Here is an 18,581-nt window from a genome sequence, read left to right on the forward strand (position 1 = left end):
GAAGAGACCAAATTTCCAGAATGGGCCAATTTCTGGCAACCATGTGCATACCAATTCTTCAGTTGAGCAGCGTCAAAATTTTCATATGCATTCTTTTTGTTGTGCTCCAAGTTCCAATGGTTTTTAAAACAAGTCATGATATTTTTGGTCATAGCTAAATTTTAAAAGTAATTTGCTATTATTTCAGGATAGTCTAGTGGATATGCTAAGGAGGACAAACGTGCATTTTGTTCATTGTTTCTTACCTCGGCATAATGCAGGAGTTGGCGACTGCCGTCTGTCTCCTGTTTCTAGCAAGAATATACCTGTAGAAGATGTACTTAATATTCCACTTTTGAGGTCACAGATTCGGGGCTTTCAAGTGTTAGATACTGTAAGAGTACATAAACAAGGTAAGAATTAATGTTTAAAAGTATGGTTGTTATGCATTTATTTCTAGCTTTTGTTTGTTCATTAAAAGCAAGACTTGATATGTTTTTATTTATTACAAAAGTTTGTTACTGAAAAGAAAACTAAACTGAATTTTCATTAGCTTTAATTACTCTAAATGAATCAATAATGGTATAAAAAGATAAGCTTTCATTATTTAATTCTGCAGTGGTGATTGTTATGCAGTTAAAACTCCATTTACTAATTGTGATTTCTATATGTAAGGCAAAGTATGAGACGATAGCACCGGTTCAAAATAATACTAACTAACCATATATATATATTTAATTATTTGCATCATGTACAACATTGCAGGTGTTAAGTTGTCTGTGAGCATAGACAAAGGCTGAAACGGTTACGCAGCAGACCTGTAGAGTATATGCACCATACGTCTGCTGCATAGCTGCTTCAACTACTAACTGAACTAACTTTGGCTCCTCTCGTAAGGGAGCATGGAACCTGGAGAGTGCTACATTAAATAGATTCGAGCCCCCATTGAAACAGGTTTTTTTAATTCAATATAAATTTACGATTAAATTCAAAGTTACACATACTATAAGAAATGCACAATGAGATACAATTTAACAGGAATTATTTCAATAACATTTAAATTCAATAACATATAGTAATAAAAATGTCACACATGTAAAAATGTTATACTTGTACTACTGAAATGAATTGAATAAATTTCATCCATATTGTTATTTTATGTGGGCAAAATACTTAATTAGGTGACAGGCCTTTAAAGTGACCCTTTGCAGTGCTTGTACTAACTATCCTAACCTTTTTATCCAGTCTGGGTATAACTTCTTCAACTGATCCTAAAGTTCAATGTCAGATAGGCAAGTTTTACTTTCATAAGCACCATAATTCTAGATTTAATGTTCTCTTATGTAAACTGCCATTTCGTTTGCTCATGAAGTTATGGTATATAATCCCATTGCCACCTGTTCCAGATATTGTGAGTCATTTTGGTGACTCTTTCCCATCTAGACAATCTCTTGTCAGTCTTGTTTAGAATTTGTGCTTCTACGGGATCTGTTATATAATGGCCAATTAAAAAATGCCCAGGGGCTAATGCATTAAAAATACCTTGCATCTGAAGAGAGGGGTGAAATTGGTTCCGAAGGTTAATATTCTCTCTGTTTGGGTTATTAAAGTTTAAAATTCTACAATAGTTAATTTTAAATTTCCAACAGATTTCATAAGATGCGTTTTGAAAGATTTAACCCCTGCCTCTTAAAGCCCACCAAAGTGTGGCACTCTATAGGGCATAAATTTCCACTGAATCTCCTCTGACCATGGATAGTTGGTTAAAACTTGTTCTGGTACTTTTATTAATTTATAAAGCTCGTATACAGTCAAAAGTCGTTAATCCGGACTCGTCGGGACTTCGGTGATTCCGGATTATCGATTTTTACGGATTATAGATCATCAGTTTAAATCTCGTAAGATGGTATGCAGAAATTCTAAAATTAAAAATATGAAACTGTAATTTATGAAATAAAGAACAATTATGATCTAAAGGATATCAAAATTTACCAAAAAAAAAAAAAAAAAAAAAAAAAAAGCTTAATATTTATTTGTTTACTTTATTAAACATTTCTTTTAATGTAAGTTGTTTAAGTCGCTTTGTTTCATGTCATAATACTTTCTCTTTAATTCTATAAACAGACATAATTTCTTGTTCAGTTACAAAGTTCCGCTGTTCAAGTCCCGTTAATTGCTGTGCCGAGAATACCGACTAACTTGTCAATCGAAATTTTTTCGTTTTCACTAACCTCTCTGTCACATTCTTCATGCCTTTATCCATTTTTTGCAGCAATTCTACTTTTTGTTTGATGGACATCGAAACAGACTTTTGTTTTGTACGATCCTTTGGGAGCTCCAGAATCGGAAATTCTATTTGACATAATCGAAAGTTCAAGTTTACTTTTATAGTATTGCTCTTACAGTCTGCAAAAAATAATAAGCCAGATCCAATTCGAAAGTTAAGGAACAATGCAATCATCAACATTAACTGAAATAGATAATTAGATAATTTTAGCTTACACTCTCCGTTATACATAAAACGCGCACACGAAAACGTATTCTTCTCTTGCACAAACGCATATGCGCAGTCGTAAAAGGTCTTACGCGCACGCATAAACGCCTATGCGCATGTGTCAACGAGGTGCATGCGCAGAAAGTTTTTAGCTTTGAGGTCCGGATTATAGATCATTCCGGGTTATGGGTGTCCGAATTAACGACTTTTGACTGTGACTCCATGGCAGTATGTAGCATCATCGCTAAATATGATGGGGCTCTCCCTCTGCTCATGAAGCATCTCTCTAAATAGCAGTTAATGCCTCTGAAGAGAAGTCTGAGACAATTTCTAAGTGAATTGACTTTTTGGAAAACACTCTTTCTATAATTTTTTTTTTTTTTTTTTTCTTTATAAGAATCAAACCACAAAATTAGAGCCTGCACTTGTTATATGTTCATTCAACTGTTACTCATTCTGCAGGCAGATCACCATCTATTGGTACAGCTGTGTTCAAAACACTGTATGCACTCATGTGTTTTTTTTTTCTTTCCCTTTTCTTTTTTTTTCTTTCTTCTAGCAAGATTGCTGGTTGCGGGTGGGCCAAAATTTTTGTCTAATAACACCGAATAGGATTTGTGGTCCAAGATGTAAATATTTCAGATGGTAATAGTACATGGTCAAAAAGGTCAATCTGTGTCTAGCTGACAAAATTATTTAATATTTATAGTTATAATTTAACTAATATTGCACAAATCTACTACCGGCACACAATATTCCATCATTGTCGATGAATTGATTTAAGGATCTGAAGCTTGTTCCTACAAGGTACCTGGCTATACCTGGCTCAATATCAGAATAAAACACAATTTTCAGCACTTTCCTAATATATGTTAGCTTGGCTTCCTTTCATCTAAGAATAGAGGCTCAGAAACCCTTTCCTTATTCCTAATGATTCTGAAAAACCTAAAAATAAAACTACAAATTTTGATTAATTTCATATAATTATTTGTCCAGTTTAAGAGATGGACTAAGCTAGAATTATTTTCTGTTAATGCAGAATTAGAGTCTGATAAACATTTTAATTCTTCGACTTAGTCATTGTTAGGTTCAAGAGGCTGTTTATGTTCTTATGAAGGAGATCTGGGCCATTCCACCAGATATTACGTGCAAGAATGTTGTTAGCATTGAGTCTGCGTGATATGACATCAGCTGGGTTATATTCAGGTGGCACATGTTTCCACTCTTATGACTCCGTAAGCTCTTGAATTAAAGCACATTTAAGTGTGGTGATTTTCTAATCCAAGCAAAGAGGAATCATGGAATCAGTCCAAGAAATTATATTTTCTATTTTAACTTTCAGCAGTGACATCACCGTATCCATCAATTTGGATAACATCAGGCAGCCTAACAATTCCAGTCTAGGAATTCATAAGCTTTATAGAAATGCAACTTATGACTTGCTACTGAAAATTTGAGTGCTTGGTAACCCTGTAACTTGAAGATAGACTGCAGCTTTGTATGCTGAAGAAGATGCATCTGCAAATCAATGGAGCACTATGCAATCTACCTAGAAGACAAATCTAGGAATTTAAGATTACATAGTTCTGGGAGCAGGGATATGAAATTAAACCACTCATTGGCCATAGAATCTGCTATTGCTTCATTCCAGTTGAGTTTCGAGAGCCAGAGCCTTTGCATGAATATCATGGCCCTTGTGACCATTGGCCCAATTAAGCCAAGTGGATTGACCATCTTCGAAATTGGTTAGAGAACATCTTGTGTATTTTAACAGTTAGAAAGAGGAATGGTCATTGTGAAGTTAATCTGAGGAGAAAACAATAGTTTTTTACTGATGAATATTTTTGTTACTAATCAAAAGTGTATTCTGAATGAGTGATAACATTATTTTCAGACACAAGCAGATGTGGATGATTTGCACACCATTTATGCAATTCCGTTTTACAGCTACAGTTGATGCAAGTTTGAGTCTCAATTCAGCTGCTGCCAAACTGATTAAGGCTTTTCTCTGCTAAATTTTTAGACTCTCCGAACAAATTAGCATTCTTCATGGGCGTGCATGCAATTAACTGACCCTCAGAGGTTCGATAATAAGTCTCATTAAAATGTTATTCACAGTACTTCTCTTCAGTACTAAGTGCTGAGTCTGGAACATTTAATACATATTTTTTACCTCTGAGAATTTTTTCAATGTTTCTTCAATTTTGCACTAGCAGACCACAGTATTATGATTTACATGGTGAATTATGCACAACATCACTAACTACAAATCCAAATACCATTTCCTGAAATAATAAGTCCTTTGATGAGCTGCGAACTTGACCCAACTTTGGCATAATAAGTCAAAGAAACATTTAGTAATAACTAATTTTCTTTGGTGTGTTGAATCTGTAATCAGTTAAGGAAATATATTAGGGGATATCAGTATTTTCTGTGTGTGTAGGGGTAAGGAGAGTCATTCTAGGATTTTTGGAACAACAAAAAAATCAAATTCTGTTAAGAAAGTTTTTCCTTATTGGCAACTGAAGTTCTCAAATTGTAATTTAAATTAATTTGTGTTCCATTTAGTTCTGAAATTGGAGCAAAGACCATTGCTTTTTTAAACCTTAATTGTTTCTCAAAATGAGTCAACACACAGTTAATTTTTGAGCAGCTGTCGAGAACTTTTTTTTCTAAAAATGTCTCTTTTGAAGATTTTATCATAACATTTGCAGACGTTAAGGTAGCATTTTTATTTGTAGCTAATAAAAAATTAGAAAGGCTGATTGCCTTTCTTGCCACCAGAAGTATATCCTTCCTGCCAAATGTCTGCTTGCTCTGTTGTGTGCATGGGCGTAGCTAGAGTTTCCAGCGCCCATGGACAACTGAAGAATTTGCGCTCTTTCTGTGTGCCAAGGATTGAAAATATTTCATTAAAAAATTTCGTAGCATCAATTTGGCGCCCCTTGGATGCTGCGCCTGGGGACAGCTGTCCCCCCTTGCCCCACCCTAGCTATGCCACTGGTTGTGTGCAGCTATTTATTTGAAATCGATGATTCATCTTTATGAAGCAATATGTGATGCTTTGAATGGTAAATATTGCAAAAATAATTGGATCAGTATTGTGAAGCAACCTGCGTTTTCCCCAAACAGTTCAGACAAGTTATTTTGCTAAACTAATGTAAATCTTTCACCAAAATTCATATCAAGGAATTTACAAAGAGAAAGAGGCAAATTACATATTACGTAATTTCTTTCCAAATTATTTGAATGAATGTGGAGGTTATTTTATTTTAATTTTATTCACTTGTTTTGATTTTATGATTTTTTTCTATACTTTTTAAAGTTCGATTTATTTTTCCTAAGAATGACATCAAGTTATGAAAATTAGGGACATCTAAAGCATTTACAGATAATTTGAATATCTGGGAACATCTATATCATAGGAACATCTAAAGCATTTACAGATAATTTGAATTGCTTTCAAGTTTCCTTGTTTTTTTTTCCTCCAAAATTGCAGTAGGAATTAAAATATCAGAGACTTTATTTCGTTTGAAACCCAAATTACTTGAAGTTCTGATGTTTTTATTCACAGCACAGCTACTAGATACCTTAATTCTTTCGATGAATCATGAATACTTTTTCGACTTTCAAAATAGTTGTAATGTGAATATAAACAAGAATTCTCTTTTGTTTTCAAAGCGATTTTCTAAATTATCCAAAAGTATCTTCTTGAGTTTGTAATAATTTTGCTTTTCCCTTAAAGGTGGCATACAGATAAGGCAGTTTTTGTGCATTTGTTAATTGAGTATTCAAGGCAATAATGTTGTTAAATTCAATTTTAAACATGTTTCACTCTTCATACCTAATGGTAAATTGAGGAAGTGCAATTTCAAGGTAACTTTATTTTACAACTGTTGTTTGTAATATCAATTTTATTAACATTAACAACATTATCAATTAACATTTGATTGAGACTTGAGCAATAGTTCATTGATTCTTTTTCTAGATCTGATAATTCCTTGTCTGTTTCAGAAATGTCATCCTTTTCAGGAACAATAATATAATACTCTATTTGAAGGGTAGACATTGCAACTGGTATCTTTTCCAAAGCCTTAAGCTTGCTGTCTGTAAGTAGGAGAGATGATGGTACTGGTTTGAAATAATACTAACTAAACTAGATCACAAAATATATTTAATTATTTACACCTTGCACACACAAAAAGGAGACAGTTCTATATCTCCGGTTCTGCTGGACCAATTGTTAAAATTTAACTTGCGTTTTCCATGACTTAAAAGTGCAACTTAGAATATATATATTAGATTTATTGCTCTAACATAGGTATTTTGACACAAAGTCAAACTTTTTCTGAAAAAACATACCAATTTTTTTCCATATTTCAATTCTACAACTCAAATTATGACTAAATATTAAATATTATAATTTTTGGTGAGAAATTTATGAATAAATTTTAAAATTTATCTTAGCACATTTTTTTTTCAATTTATCCAAGACTAATTCATTTAGCGAAATTCCTAATTTATAGAAACCTACATACTTTTCTTTTTTTCTTCATTGATGCACAAGCAGAAAAAGGTCCATCATTCATTCTTTCAAGTAATTTTAACAAAGTGCGTGAACCACATTTTCGTTATTATTGCTTATAATAAATAACAATTTCAAAACATGCCAAAATGTAAATTCAGGTATGTCTTGGGAAATTTTGAATAAAAAAAACTGTAATTTTTTGCAGATATGCTTAGAAATACATCTACTTAAAGATGATGGTAAAAATTTTATAGGTTATAATTCAAATTTATTTTTGAAAAATTTATAAAAATTATTTAAAAATACAAATTTAAAAAATAAATCTTAAAAAATGGGTGAATTTTATTTGAAATGAACCTAAATTTCGAAATGTGAAAGGAAGAATCAAATAACTTTAATGAAAAAGAGATATTAATAAATACAGTCAAAAGTCTTTAATCTGGACTCGTCAGGACTTCGGTGATTCCGGATTATCGATTTTTCCGGATTATAGATCATCAGTTTAAATCTGGTAAGGTAGCATGCAGAAATTATAAAATTAAAAATATGAAACTGTAATTTATAAAATAATGAGCAATTATGATCTAAAGGGTATCAAAATTTACAAAAAAAGAAGCTTAATATTTATTTGTTTACTTTATTAAACATTTCTTTCAATGCACGCATGTGTAAAGCATACATTACGCATAGCTGAAATTAGAAAATTTCAACCAGAAAACTATTTGATTTGTATTCGTGATATTTATAATGACAAGGAATTTGATTTAAATCATATCAAAGACGGAGTACATCGAAATAAAATGCTACATTTAGTAAGGAATTATAAGCCGAATAAAATAAAAACATCTGCTCTGAAGATAATGATAGTGCTGACAGATCAACTTCCAGTTCATTGTGCACCGCAACGTCCCCCCCCCCCCTGCACAGAGCAGCGTGAAATTGATAAACAGATTTCGGAACGGTTAGATAAACAAAGGATATGTCTTTATCCATTTTTTGTAGCAATTCCACTTTTTGTTTGATGGACATCGAAACATACTTTCGTTTTGTAGATCCTTTGGGAGCTCCAGCATCGGAAATTCTATTTGACATAATTGAAAGTTCAAGCTTACTTTTATAAAATTGCTCTTACAGTCTGCAAAAAATAATAAGCCGTATCCAATTCGAAGATTAAGAAACAACGCAATCATCAACCTTAACTGAAATAGATAATTAGATAATTTTAGCTTATACCGTCCGTTATACATTAAACGAGCATGCGAAAACGTATTCTGTGCAGTCATAAAGGTCTTGCGCGCACGCGTAAACGCCTATGCACATGTGTCAATGCGGCGCATGCGCAGAGAGATTTTAGCTTTGAGGTCCGGATTATAGATCATTTCGGATTATGGGTATCCGAATTAACGACTTTTGACTGTATATACCAAATCCAATTAATATGCAGGAGCTAAAATTTTGAGAGCTAGTTTTTTAAAAACTGTTCATGCGATTTTAACAATAGCATAATTTGAGTTTGAGTCATAACTTTAGCATAATTTGAGTCATAAAATCAAAATATGAAAAAAAAAATGGTATGTTATTTCAGAAAAAGTTTGATTTTTATGCCAAAATACATGTGTTAGAATGATGCTAGATGTAAATCTAATATGCATTCTAAGTCACGCTTTTGAGACATGGAAAACGCAAGTTAAATTTTGAAAATCGGGTCACGTGAGATACAGAACTGTCCTTTTTTTTTTCCTGTGCAAAGTGTACAACATTGCGAAGTTAAGTGCTCTATTAGCATAAACAAAGCCGGGACGAACAAATACACTATATGTCCACTGCATAACTGTTTCAACTACTAACTTAATAATTAACTCTGACTCCTCTCACAGAAGGATGTTGAACCTGGAGGGTGCTTCATTGAACCAAACAGAAACAAAATTCTAGATTTCTGTTCCAAGCTATATTTTGAAAATATTTTGCTTAAAAACTCTTGAATGTAGATTTTGCAGAACTCTTTTTTTTTTTTTTTTCTTTCCCCTTCTTCAGCTGCAAACATTTATTTCTTTCACAAAAAGATTTCAATTTATGCTTTCTTATATCCACATACATAATTAGATTCTTTTCTGACTTTCCCTTCTTAATACTATATTGTTCTTATTCAGTATGTTTTCTTTGATATTATGCTTGTTCTCATAATCCTTTTTAATGCATTTTCAGCATTTCTCTTGGTTTTGCAGTGTATTGTAGTTATAGATGCTTACAAGGATCATAATTCTTGTTTTTGCAGGTTTTCCCGAAAATATTATGTATTCAGAATTTAGAAGACGATTTGAAATTTTGGCTTCAGCTGAACATCGTGTACCATCTCCAGTCTACGATGAAAGGCAAGCTGTAGAATCATTGCTAGAACATATTGATATAGAGAAAACAAGTTACCGAATGGGTCTGAGTCAAGTACGTGTTTTAAATTATTTGATTTTATTGAGCTTTAATAGTCAAACTTTTAAGTAAAAAATACAAACTTTTAACTCATTTCATAAAACGTGCACAGATGTTAAATTAATTTTAGCACATGCAGAAATTATTTTAAAAACATTCATTGAACATCTGAAATGAAAACTGCATTTATGTAGCCCAAAAATTCGCAAAATTATTGCTATCTAGCTGTAAAGAATAACAAAGTGATTGCTATCTTTGTTTCAGGACAGGATGATGCTATAAACTCCGATACTTGTTCATGGACCTTAAAAGAGATAGACTAACCCAGTGGGCAGGGCGCACATCACCAACATGTCGACAAGAAAGAGTAGGGATGATCTGGTTTACTTTAACATTTAAACCTATGGCATTTGTATCACATAACTCTTTTTAATTATTAAATGTGATACGTTGTATAGTGATGAGATTATGAAAGCCACAGTTCTTTTTCAAATAGGATTTAATGTATCTCATTAAAGCACTTTTTACCTCATTTCGCGTAATTCTTGTACAAACATCTTTACTTTAGGAAAAAGGTAAAAACTCTAGGCATAAAATTCATGAACTTAATTTTACAAATAACGTAAAATTAAATAAGATTGATAGTACGTGATGCTTTGAAATAAATAAGGTAAAATTAAACAAGATCTGATAACTTTTTTTTAAAATTTAATGACCATTTTCAGGCAGTGATTTTCAAAATTATAATAACATTACAAAACAATCATTTATTTGATTATATCATCATTAACTTATTAACATTAAAGTGGAATATTTATTTTAGTAATTTATAAAATTCGGAGCATAACATTTTCTGAGTTTCCCTTCATTACGAAGGGGGAAAAAAAGGATAAAATAAAATATAGAAACATTCAGATTTTATATTACACCCAAAGGGAACCTTTTTTTTAACGTTTTGTGTGTTACCTATATTTACTGAATATCATGTTCTTCGCCCATAAACCACATACATTTGAAAACAGCATATCTTTATAATTTCCACACTGGAGATAAAACTGTTATTTTCCGTACAGTGCTCTCTCTGAACTCGTTGAGTTTGTTAATCAAAAATTCGTTAAAGGTTTACAAAATATGAAATAGATTAAAACAAATTTGAAATTTGGCCGTCCAGATACCCATGTTCGGGTGGAGGATTACTTTATTCAAAATTTGGTGGCTTTATATACTGTCGTTTTTGTCACAGTGCGAGAAACATACATGTATTCATGCAGATTCTTCATTATTTAATTTCTTTAAATATAATATAGGGCGATAATATTTGGTAACAACAATTTGCAGGGAGACACGAACATTTATAGTAAAACTGCAAAAGGCCGCTTCGAAACTAACAGCCTTTCTAGGCTACCGCCCCTTTGGGCTAATAAATTAAATTAACAGTAAATAAAAAAAATCTTACGCAGAACTAAAAATAAATTTAAAAATAATCACTATAAAATACAAGCAAAAATAATTATGAGGGTTAAATACAATTTTAATATTAGAATTAAATGTATAAAAATTATTAAGGAGTCAAAAGTGTTTATTACTATGATGTATTATGAAATATAACTGAAATAAAATCCCTTTATAGAAATTGTGTTATAATATTCATCTATAATTTTTAAAAAGCAGCACAATTTAGAATTTTAAACAAAACTTTCAAAAATTCATTTTTAAATGTTTTAGCATTTTTTACTTATTTACACCAATAAAAAGCATAAAAATTGCAAGAGAAAATTGCTTGCTTGAAATTTTCTATTAGTTCAGATTTAAAATATTATTTTCGAAAAGAAGAAGTTACAAATTTCCTTACAGCATAGGAAAATCTAAAAAAATAATCCAGCCCTGAAATCATGCAATAGCTTTATAATTATTTGAAACGTTAATTATGCTTGATAAATATGTTAAATTTTAAAAAATTAATCTCAATTTGAAAAATAAAAATATGGAGAAATTCTAATTTGTGAAATGAGGTGCTACAACCAGCTTTTTCTTGACAATTATACACGGTGCAATAGGCAACCACTGTTAAATTTCTGCAAGTCGTCCCTACTCCTCCGGTTGTAATCAAGGTGACAGCCGGGAACGCCTCAGATGAGGGAGAAAACCCATTTATGTTAGTCTATTTCTTATAAGGCCCATGTAGCTGTTTTTTTTTTAACTGAATGTACAAAAGATGAATTAACAAAGCTGTTTAAAAAATATGTTAACTATATTTCTAATCAACAAATGTTTTGTAGCTGTTATGTATTGTCAGCATCATCAGTGGTAGGACAGCTCATAGCGGATCAGGGCTTTCTTTAGAGTGTTCTTCTGATACGTTCTTGTGGTTAGAGATTTTTTAAATTTTGAATATTTATAAACTTAAAATTATTTTCAATATCCTATAACCTTCTGAATGTGGGCTCTCTATGCTTTCTGCTTCCTGTTGATTTATGGTTAAAGACTTATCAGTTTTCCTGTATTCATTTTTTTTATGTTTCCAACAAGTCTTATTCTATTAAAAAAATTACTTTTATAAGTATTTTACATGCCGCCCAGATGGTATAGTGGTTAGGGGAACCGACTGCGATACCGAAGGGCCTGGGTTCGAATCCTGGAGAAGCCACGGATGTAAAATTGTGTGTCCCCTCATAGGAAGAAACAATGGCCGCCTGTTAGGTGCCTCCATAATAAAATGACCATCACTTTCTCACCTTAGTAGTGGTGAAAGCCTAAAAATGGCTATGCCCGCCATTAAAATAATAATAATTTTACATTTATTTCCTTTAAAAGATTGCTTCATATCACTAACTTTCCCATATTTCTTAAATTATATTAGTATCAAAGGTTTTATATTAAATTTTAAAATTAGCATATTATTGATTATGGTTTGGTTTCCAAAATTATCTTTGCCTACTCTAAGGTTTATTTCTGTGTACTGTTTTCATTGAATGCATTGCCATATGTATGTATAGTTAGTTATACTGCGAGAAAAATTGCATTTGACTAATTGGAGATCAATATCATATTGAACTGTTTTGAGGCAGGGCTATTGTGGCAACAAGAGCATTACATTAATGGTTCATACAAACATGAGTTGATAATAGAAGGAACCTTTTGAATTGTCTTGTGTGATTTATTAATTTAGAGCAGCTGAAGAGCTTTATTAACATTAAATTAAAAATACTTTAATTTATTTTAATTATTTATATTAGTGCAGCAATGATAATTTACTGTATATATTTTTTTATGAATAGATTTTCCTAAGATCCGGAACATTAGCTCAGTTGGAAATGAAGAGAGACCATAAGTTAAAAGGTGTAATTGCATCATTCCAAGCTTATTGTCGAGGTTACCTCGCACGTGCGGCCATCAACAAACTGAAGGTAAATTTTTTGTTAATATGCTTTAATATTTTAAATACACTAAAAAATCTGTCATCAAAATAATATATATATAAGAAATTTAACAGGGTTCGTAGCGGTCCTTACAAGTCCTTATAAGTCCTTATATTTGAAAATAAAATATAAAGGCTCTTATAGGTGCTTACTTTTTCGTTAAAGCCCTTATTTTTTTGTTTTTAGTGCTTATTTTTTGCTTTTAGTGCTTTTTTTTTAATCCTTTGTTTCTAATGAACGAGCTTTTTTCCCCCGTACCAAAGCCGAAACTAAATAAACAACTTTTTTTCCTTATATGCAATGTCAGATGGTGAATCATACTCCCAAAAATTGCTTTCCCCCTTCCTCTGCATTAATGTAACCTATGGTGCACGCGAGAGTACAGACAGGTGCACATCGTTCTATTGGCCAAAGAATTGCGAAAAGGTAAAAAATTCTGGTACATTCAGTAGTCTTTTCCTCCCACCCAAATGCTACACACGTTTGAATTCCTATCAAGCTTTTAATAATTAGCATTCTCGTTCCGCGTGGTCGGTTCATATTTATATTTATTATGATCGTTATGCTTATATTATGAGCATATGTATGAATATTTATAATAATATAGTTGCAGTAATTGCTGAAGTACAGTACATAAACTTAAAAAAAAAATGGGTGTGTTTTTACACAGATTAACTTTCTAAGGAATAATATTAGGAATGGCTTAAATAAAAGGAAAGTAATCGAATAGTCAAAATAATTTCATTTTCTTTGCCAATACATTATACAGTACGGAGGTTGGGAGTTTCTCCGCAAAATCTGTAATATTGAAGCAGCAGACTTTTTTTTGGTCACTGTCCAATCTTAATTGAATAGGACTAAAAGTTTTTGCGGTCTACCCAACCCAAGGGAAGATTGATTCTATTCCGGAAATTTAATACAGCTGTTGAAAATTAGAATCAGAAACACCCCAGATTAGTAAGTCTCTTTCTTTTCCTTTATTTAGTACTTTTTTCTCGGAATACCGGCAGGTGTTGATTCCGATTGCGTAATATCACATATGGAAGAATTACACTGCACGTATTGCGCAATAACGTTTGCGGTATTTTGCATTGATAATTAATTTTGATGTTCAGTTTGAGATTTGTATATGAACACTTAAAAGAGTTTTACTGTGCTTGCTAAGTAGAATATTTCTCAGTTCCGTTGGTTTTTATATGATGCACATATCGAAATGTCAAAATCATTTATTTAGCCTAAATTTAAATCTAAAGAACGGTTACAATCTCCCCCACTCCTCTTTTTCCAGTTACTATCCAGAATATTCGGGAATTTCCGAGTATGCGGGTTAGTTAAGCTTTTACTGTTAAAGGATGACTGAATGAAGCAATTTCCTGTCTTCTGATTTCAGAAATGTGCCTCTTTTTTACTTAAATTACTTTGCTTGGGATATATGTTAAGGGAAAACTATTATGCAATGAAAATTTAGAAAATGTTCAGAATTTTGATTTAAGTTAAATTATTTAAATATTAATATGAGTGGAAAAATAAATTGTATTTATTATTAGGTGCCAAACGAATACAATTAATATGGCTTATTATTATTTATTTTCTATATTTTCAACTGAAATATCATCATTAAATTTTGTAATATAGTTTAGTTCTGCATAGTTTTTTTTTCTCTCATTGTAAACTAATTCTGTAAATTGAACTGTCACTTAAAATTTAAAAAAAAAAAGTTAATTGTTTTCCATTGTTGAGGTAATGCTCATTCTCTTAATAAATATTGCATTGCTCATATTTTAAATTACAAGTCTAATTTTTCTTTTAAGGTTATGCAGTTGTGTATAATAGACAGGTGCTTATTTTTTCCTTAAAATGTGCTTGAAAAGTGCTTATAGGTGCTTATTTTTTTAACTAAAATGTGGCTATGAACCCTGTTTAAATTAAAAAAACTGTGAGTCAGTTACTTTAAATCCCAGTTCCATCTTTTCAGGTTCAAGACATGGCAATTCGTTGTATACAAAGAAACGTTAGAAAGTTCTTAGCTATTCGAAGTTGGCCGTGGTGGAGGTTATATGTAAAAGTTCTGCCTCTTTTAGATGTTCATAGAACTGAAGAAGAATTAAGATTAAAGACAGTAAGTGCTTTTTTATTTATTATGTAAAAGCTCTGCCTCTTTTAGATGTTCATAGAACTGAAGAAGAATTAAGATTAAAGACAGTAAGTGCTTATCTATTTTTAGTATTCATTCACATTTCTTACCCGTGATTTATATACGGTATAATTCTGTCCATACCTTGGGAACAAGGTTTGTTGCAGATCTGAGAATTTTATCTTACACTGTCCTGAATTCCATTTATATTTTCCACTCTCTTTTATGTTAAAATTGGATTTTTTGCACATAATTACAACAAAATCATACTTCAAGTATTATTTAATCTCAATTTATTAAATGCAAAACTATTGTATTTTTAGTACATTTAAATATGAAGAAAATAAAGCCAGTACAAGGGGAAATTGTTGTGAGGAAAAAGGGTTAAATGATAGAGAATTGTTTTTGCAAAGTAAAGACTGTTAAAAATTCATTGAAGGAAATTCTCTTTGAAAACTTTTATATCTATTAGCAAAATTTCTTTCAAAGCGAATTTTATGTTGTTAAATGAGAGAAATAAATAAACTATCACAAAAACACCATGTGTACAGTTTTACTTAAACTGAATCCCTATGCTAATTTCCCGTTACATCCTGTGCATGTGTTAACATTTTCTCTGTCGAAGCAGGTCGTTTTGACGCCAACGGTTCGACGCTGGGGCAGTTCAATGCCATATTTTTTTCGTATTTTTATTTATTTTTAGAATAAATATGAAGTAATGTAAATAAGTAATATGACTGATTTTTATTTATTGAATTAGCGATTGTTTGCATGCATATTTGAAATAAATATATGTGTGAAAGTGTTCTAGGTTTTGTGTCCCAGATTAGTGAGGAGTCCCCTCGCCAACGTCAAGGCCCCGGGACATGAGGGAGGGTTTTTTATTTATTTATTTCACAAAACAGCATCAAAAAGGCAAAATACACAAATGGTAAATAAACATATGGTTACAAAGTAGTTATATTATATTGCAGGCAAATATAATTACAGATAAATAAGATTACATATAAATAAGATTACATCACAGAACTGTTATTATACTAATCCATTGCAAAATTATGCGCCAGGTATTCCATTATTTCTCAATTTTCAAAATCTTTAACTATTACTTTAATCCCCATATCAGCTGGCAGATACCTATTCTGTTTGTGCGGCGGTACATCTCCATGTGCAAATTGTTCATAACATTGATCAATTGATTTTTGAACACACCTGAGACCTTCTTTGAATTCCTATAATGTGGGGTGTGAAACACCAAATGATGATGACATCAAATTTATTTGAATGATGATGCGAACTTATTCTAAAAATAAATAAAAATACAAAAAGTATGGCGTCAAACAGAAGCAAAAAAAGTATGGCGTCAAACTGACCCCGCGTCGAACTGACTACGTGTCGAATTAACCACGTATCGAAACACTGGCGTCGAAACGTTGGCGTCGAACTGATCTGTACCGTTCTCTGTAATAACAACATTGCTAGCAGCTTTAAAAAGTTGCTACAAATTGATTTATTAAGAGTAAATTTCTCTCTTTTTTTATCCTTTAATACTACATTTTCTGATTTTAATGTTAGAAAATTTTCTATAAGGGCTGTTTTTAAGTACCGTTCTCTGTAATAACAACATTGCTAGCAGCTTTAAAAAGTTGCTACAAATTGATTTATTAAGAGTAAATTTCTCTCTTTTTTATCCTTTAATACTACATTTTCTGATTTTAATGTAAGAAAATTTTCTATAAGGGCTGTTTTTAAGAATCTGTCTTTATTTGTTATGAAGTGCATTTAAGTTGAAACTCAACGTATAAGAAATTGTTGCTAAATGAATTCTTTACCCACATTAAGCACATAAACCCAAAGTTAATTTTAAAAGGCAATATAACATACCACCCTAATAAAAATTTGCATGCTTATATTTTGTATAGAAGAGAGTACTTATTCATAAGGTGAAATAGTTTCAGTGATAAAATAAACTCTCTTTTTTAATTAAAAGGGTATATAATTCCCAAATAATTGAAAACAAATACATTCAAAAGTCTTTAATCCGGACTCGTCGGGACTTCGGCGATTCCGGATTATCGATTTTTCCGGATTATAGATCATCAGTTTAAATCTGGTAAGATGGCATGCAGAAATTATAAAATTAAAAATATGAAACCATAATTTATAAAATAAAGATCAATTATGATCTGAAGGGTATCAAAATTTACAAAAAAAGAAGCTTAATATTTATTTGTTTACTTTATTAAACATTTCTTTTAACGCGCGCATGCGTAAAGCATACCTTACGCATAGCCGAAATTAGAAAATTGCAACCTGAAAAATATTTGATTTGTATTCGTGATATTTATAATGATGAGGAATTTGATTTAAATCATATCAAAGACAGAGTACACCGAGATGAAATACTACATTTAGTAAGGAATTATAAGCTGAATAAAATAAAAACATCTGCCCTGAAGATAACGATTGTGTTGACAGATCAACTTCCAGTTCATTGCGCTGCGTGACGTCCCCCCCCCCACAGAACAGTATGAAATTGATAAACAGATTTCGGAACGGTTAAATAAACAAAGGATATGCCTTTATCCATTTTTTGTAGCAATTCGTTTTTTGTTTGATGGACATCAAAACATACTTTCGTTTTGTAGATCCTTTGGGAGCTCCAGCATCGGAAATTCTATTTGACATAATCGAAAGTTCAAGCTTACTTTTATAAAATTGCTCTTACAGTCTGCAAAAAATAATAAGTCGTATCCAATTCGAAGATTAAGGAACAACGCAATCATCAACATTAACTGAAATAGATAATTAGATAATTTTAGCTTATACCGTCCGTTATACATTAAACGCGCACGCGAAATGTATTCTGCGCTTGCGCAGTCGTAAATGTCTTGCACGCACGCCTAAAACGCCTATGTGCATGCGTCAACGCGGTGCATGCGCAGAAAGATTTTAGCTTTGAGGTCCGGATTATGGGTGTCTGATTTAACGACTTTTGACTGTATATTGTCCTTTTTTTTAAAGAAATTTACATGCATATTTCTAGAAGGTAAAATTACCATTAAATTTAATTTGCGGATTAAGTGCTGAATAATTATATGAAAATCAAAATTTTACTGTATGCATTCATGCAGAATTCTAAGATATATATGATTTGGTCAACTGAAACCAATTGCAGATCTGCAAAAGCAACTGCATTTAGCTGTACTTTATATGCTATGTGTAGGTACCCATGATGGTTGTGTTGCAACATTTGTTTTTCAGAAGTCACTATATGCATTCTGGTATTTGTTCCAATGTATAACCAATCTATGAAAGCTGCAAAGCAGACCATGAACAATTTTAAAGGTGGGCTATTGAGCGATTGATGGGCAGTGACCTTTGTCTCAATATCTGAATGAGACCACAAACTTTTGTCCCTCCATCAACATCTTGGAAAACATTGCATGCACACTTTGATAGCCCAGATCTTTCATAATCTTTTGTGCTGTCTACAGCTCATGCTGAATTTTGGATCGAATGTTGATATGTCTATTTAAATGAATAGTTTTACTTACCCTTGCATAATTATCCGTTGTGGCAATAATATGGGCTTGACCA

General features: G+C 31.6%; 1 protein-coding gene across 1 annotated transcript in view; it reads left to right on the forward strand.

The window, feature by feature from the left end:
* Mhcl (Myosin heavy chain-like) overlaps positions 1 to 18,581 on the forward strand; it is a 260,663-nt gene that overhangs the window by 54,395 nt on the left and 187,687 nt on the right. The window contains exons 17-20 of the mRNA XM_085810468.1: positions 188 to 392; positions 9,277 to 9,443; positions 12,707 to 12,835; positions 14,823 to 14,966. Of these exons, the coding sequence (XP_085666594.1) occupies positions 188 to 392; positions 9,277 to 9,443; positions 12,707 to 12,835; positions 14,823 to 14,966 (645 nt within the window). The remainder of the gene's footprint in view (positions 1 to 187; positions 393 to 9,276; positions 9,444 to 12,706; positions 12,836 to 14,822; positions 14,967 to 18,581) is intronic.

Source organism: Stegodyphus dumicola, chromosome 2 (assembly GCF_044657685.1).
Source record: "Stegodyphus dumicola isolate Sdum_Otavi_A_Nest chromosome 2, ASM4465768v1".
Lineage (NCBI taxonomy): Eukaryota > Metazoa > Arthropoda > Arachnida > Araneae > Eresidae > Stegodyphus > Stegodyphus dumicola.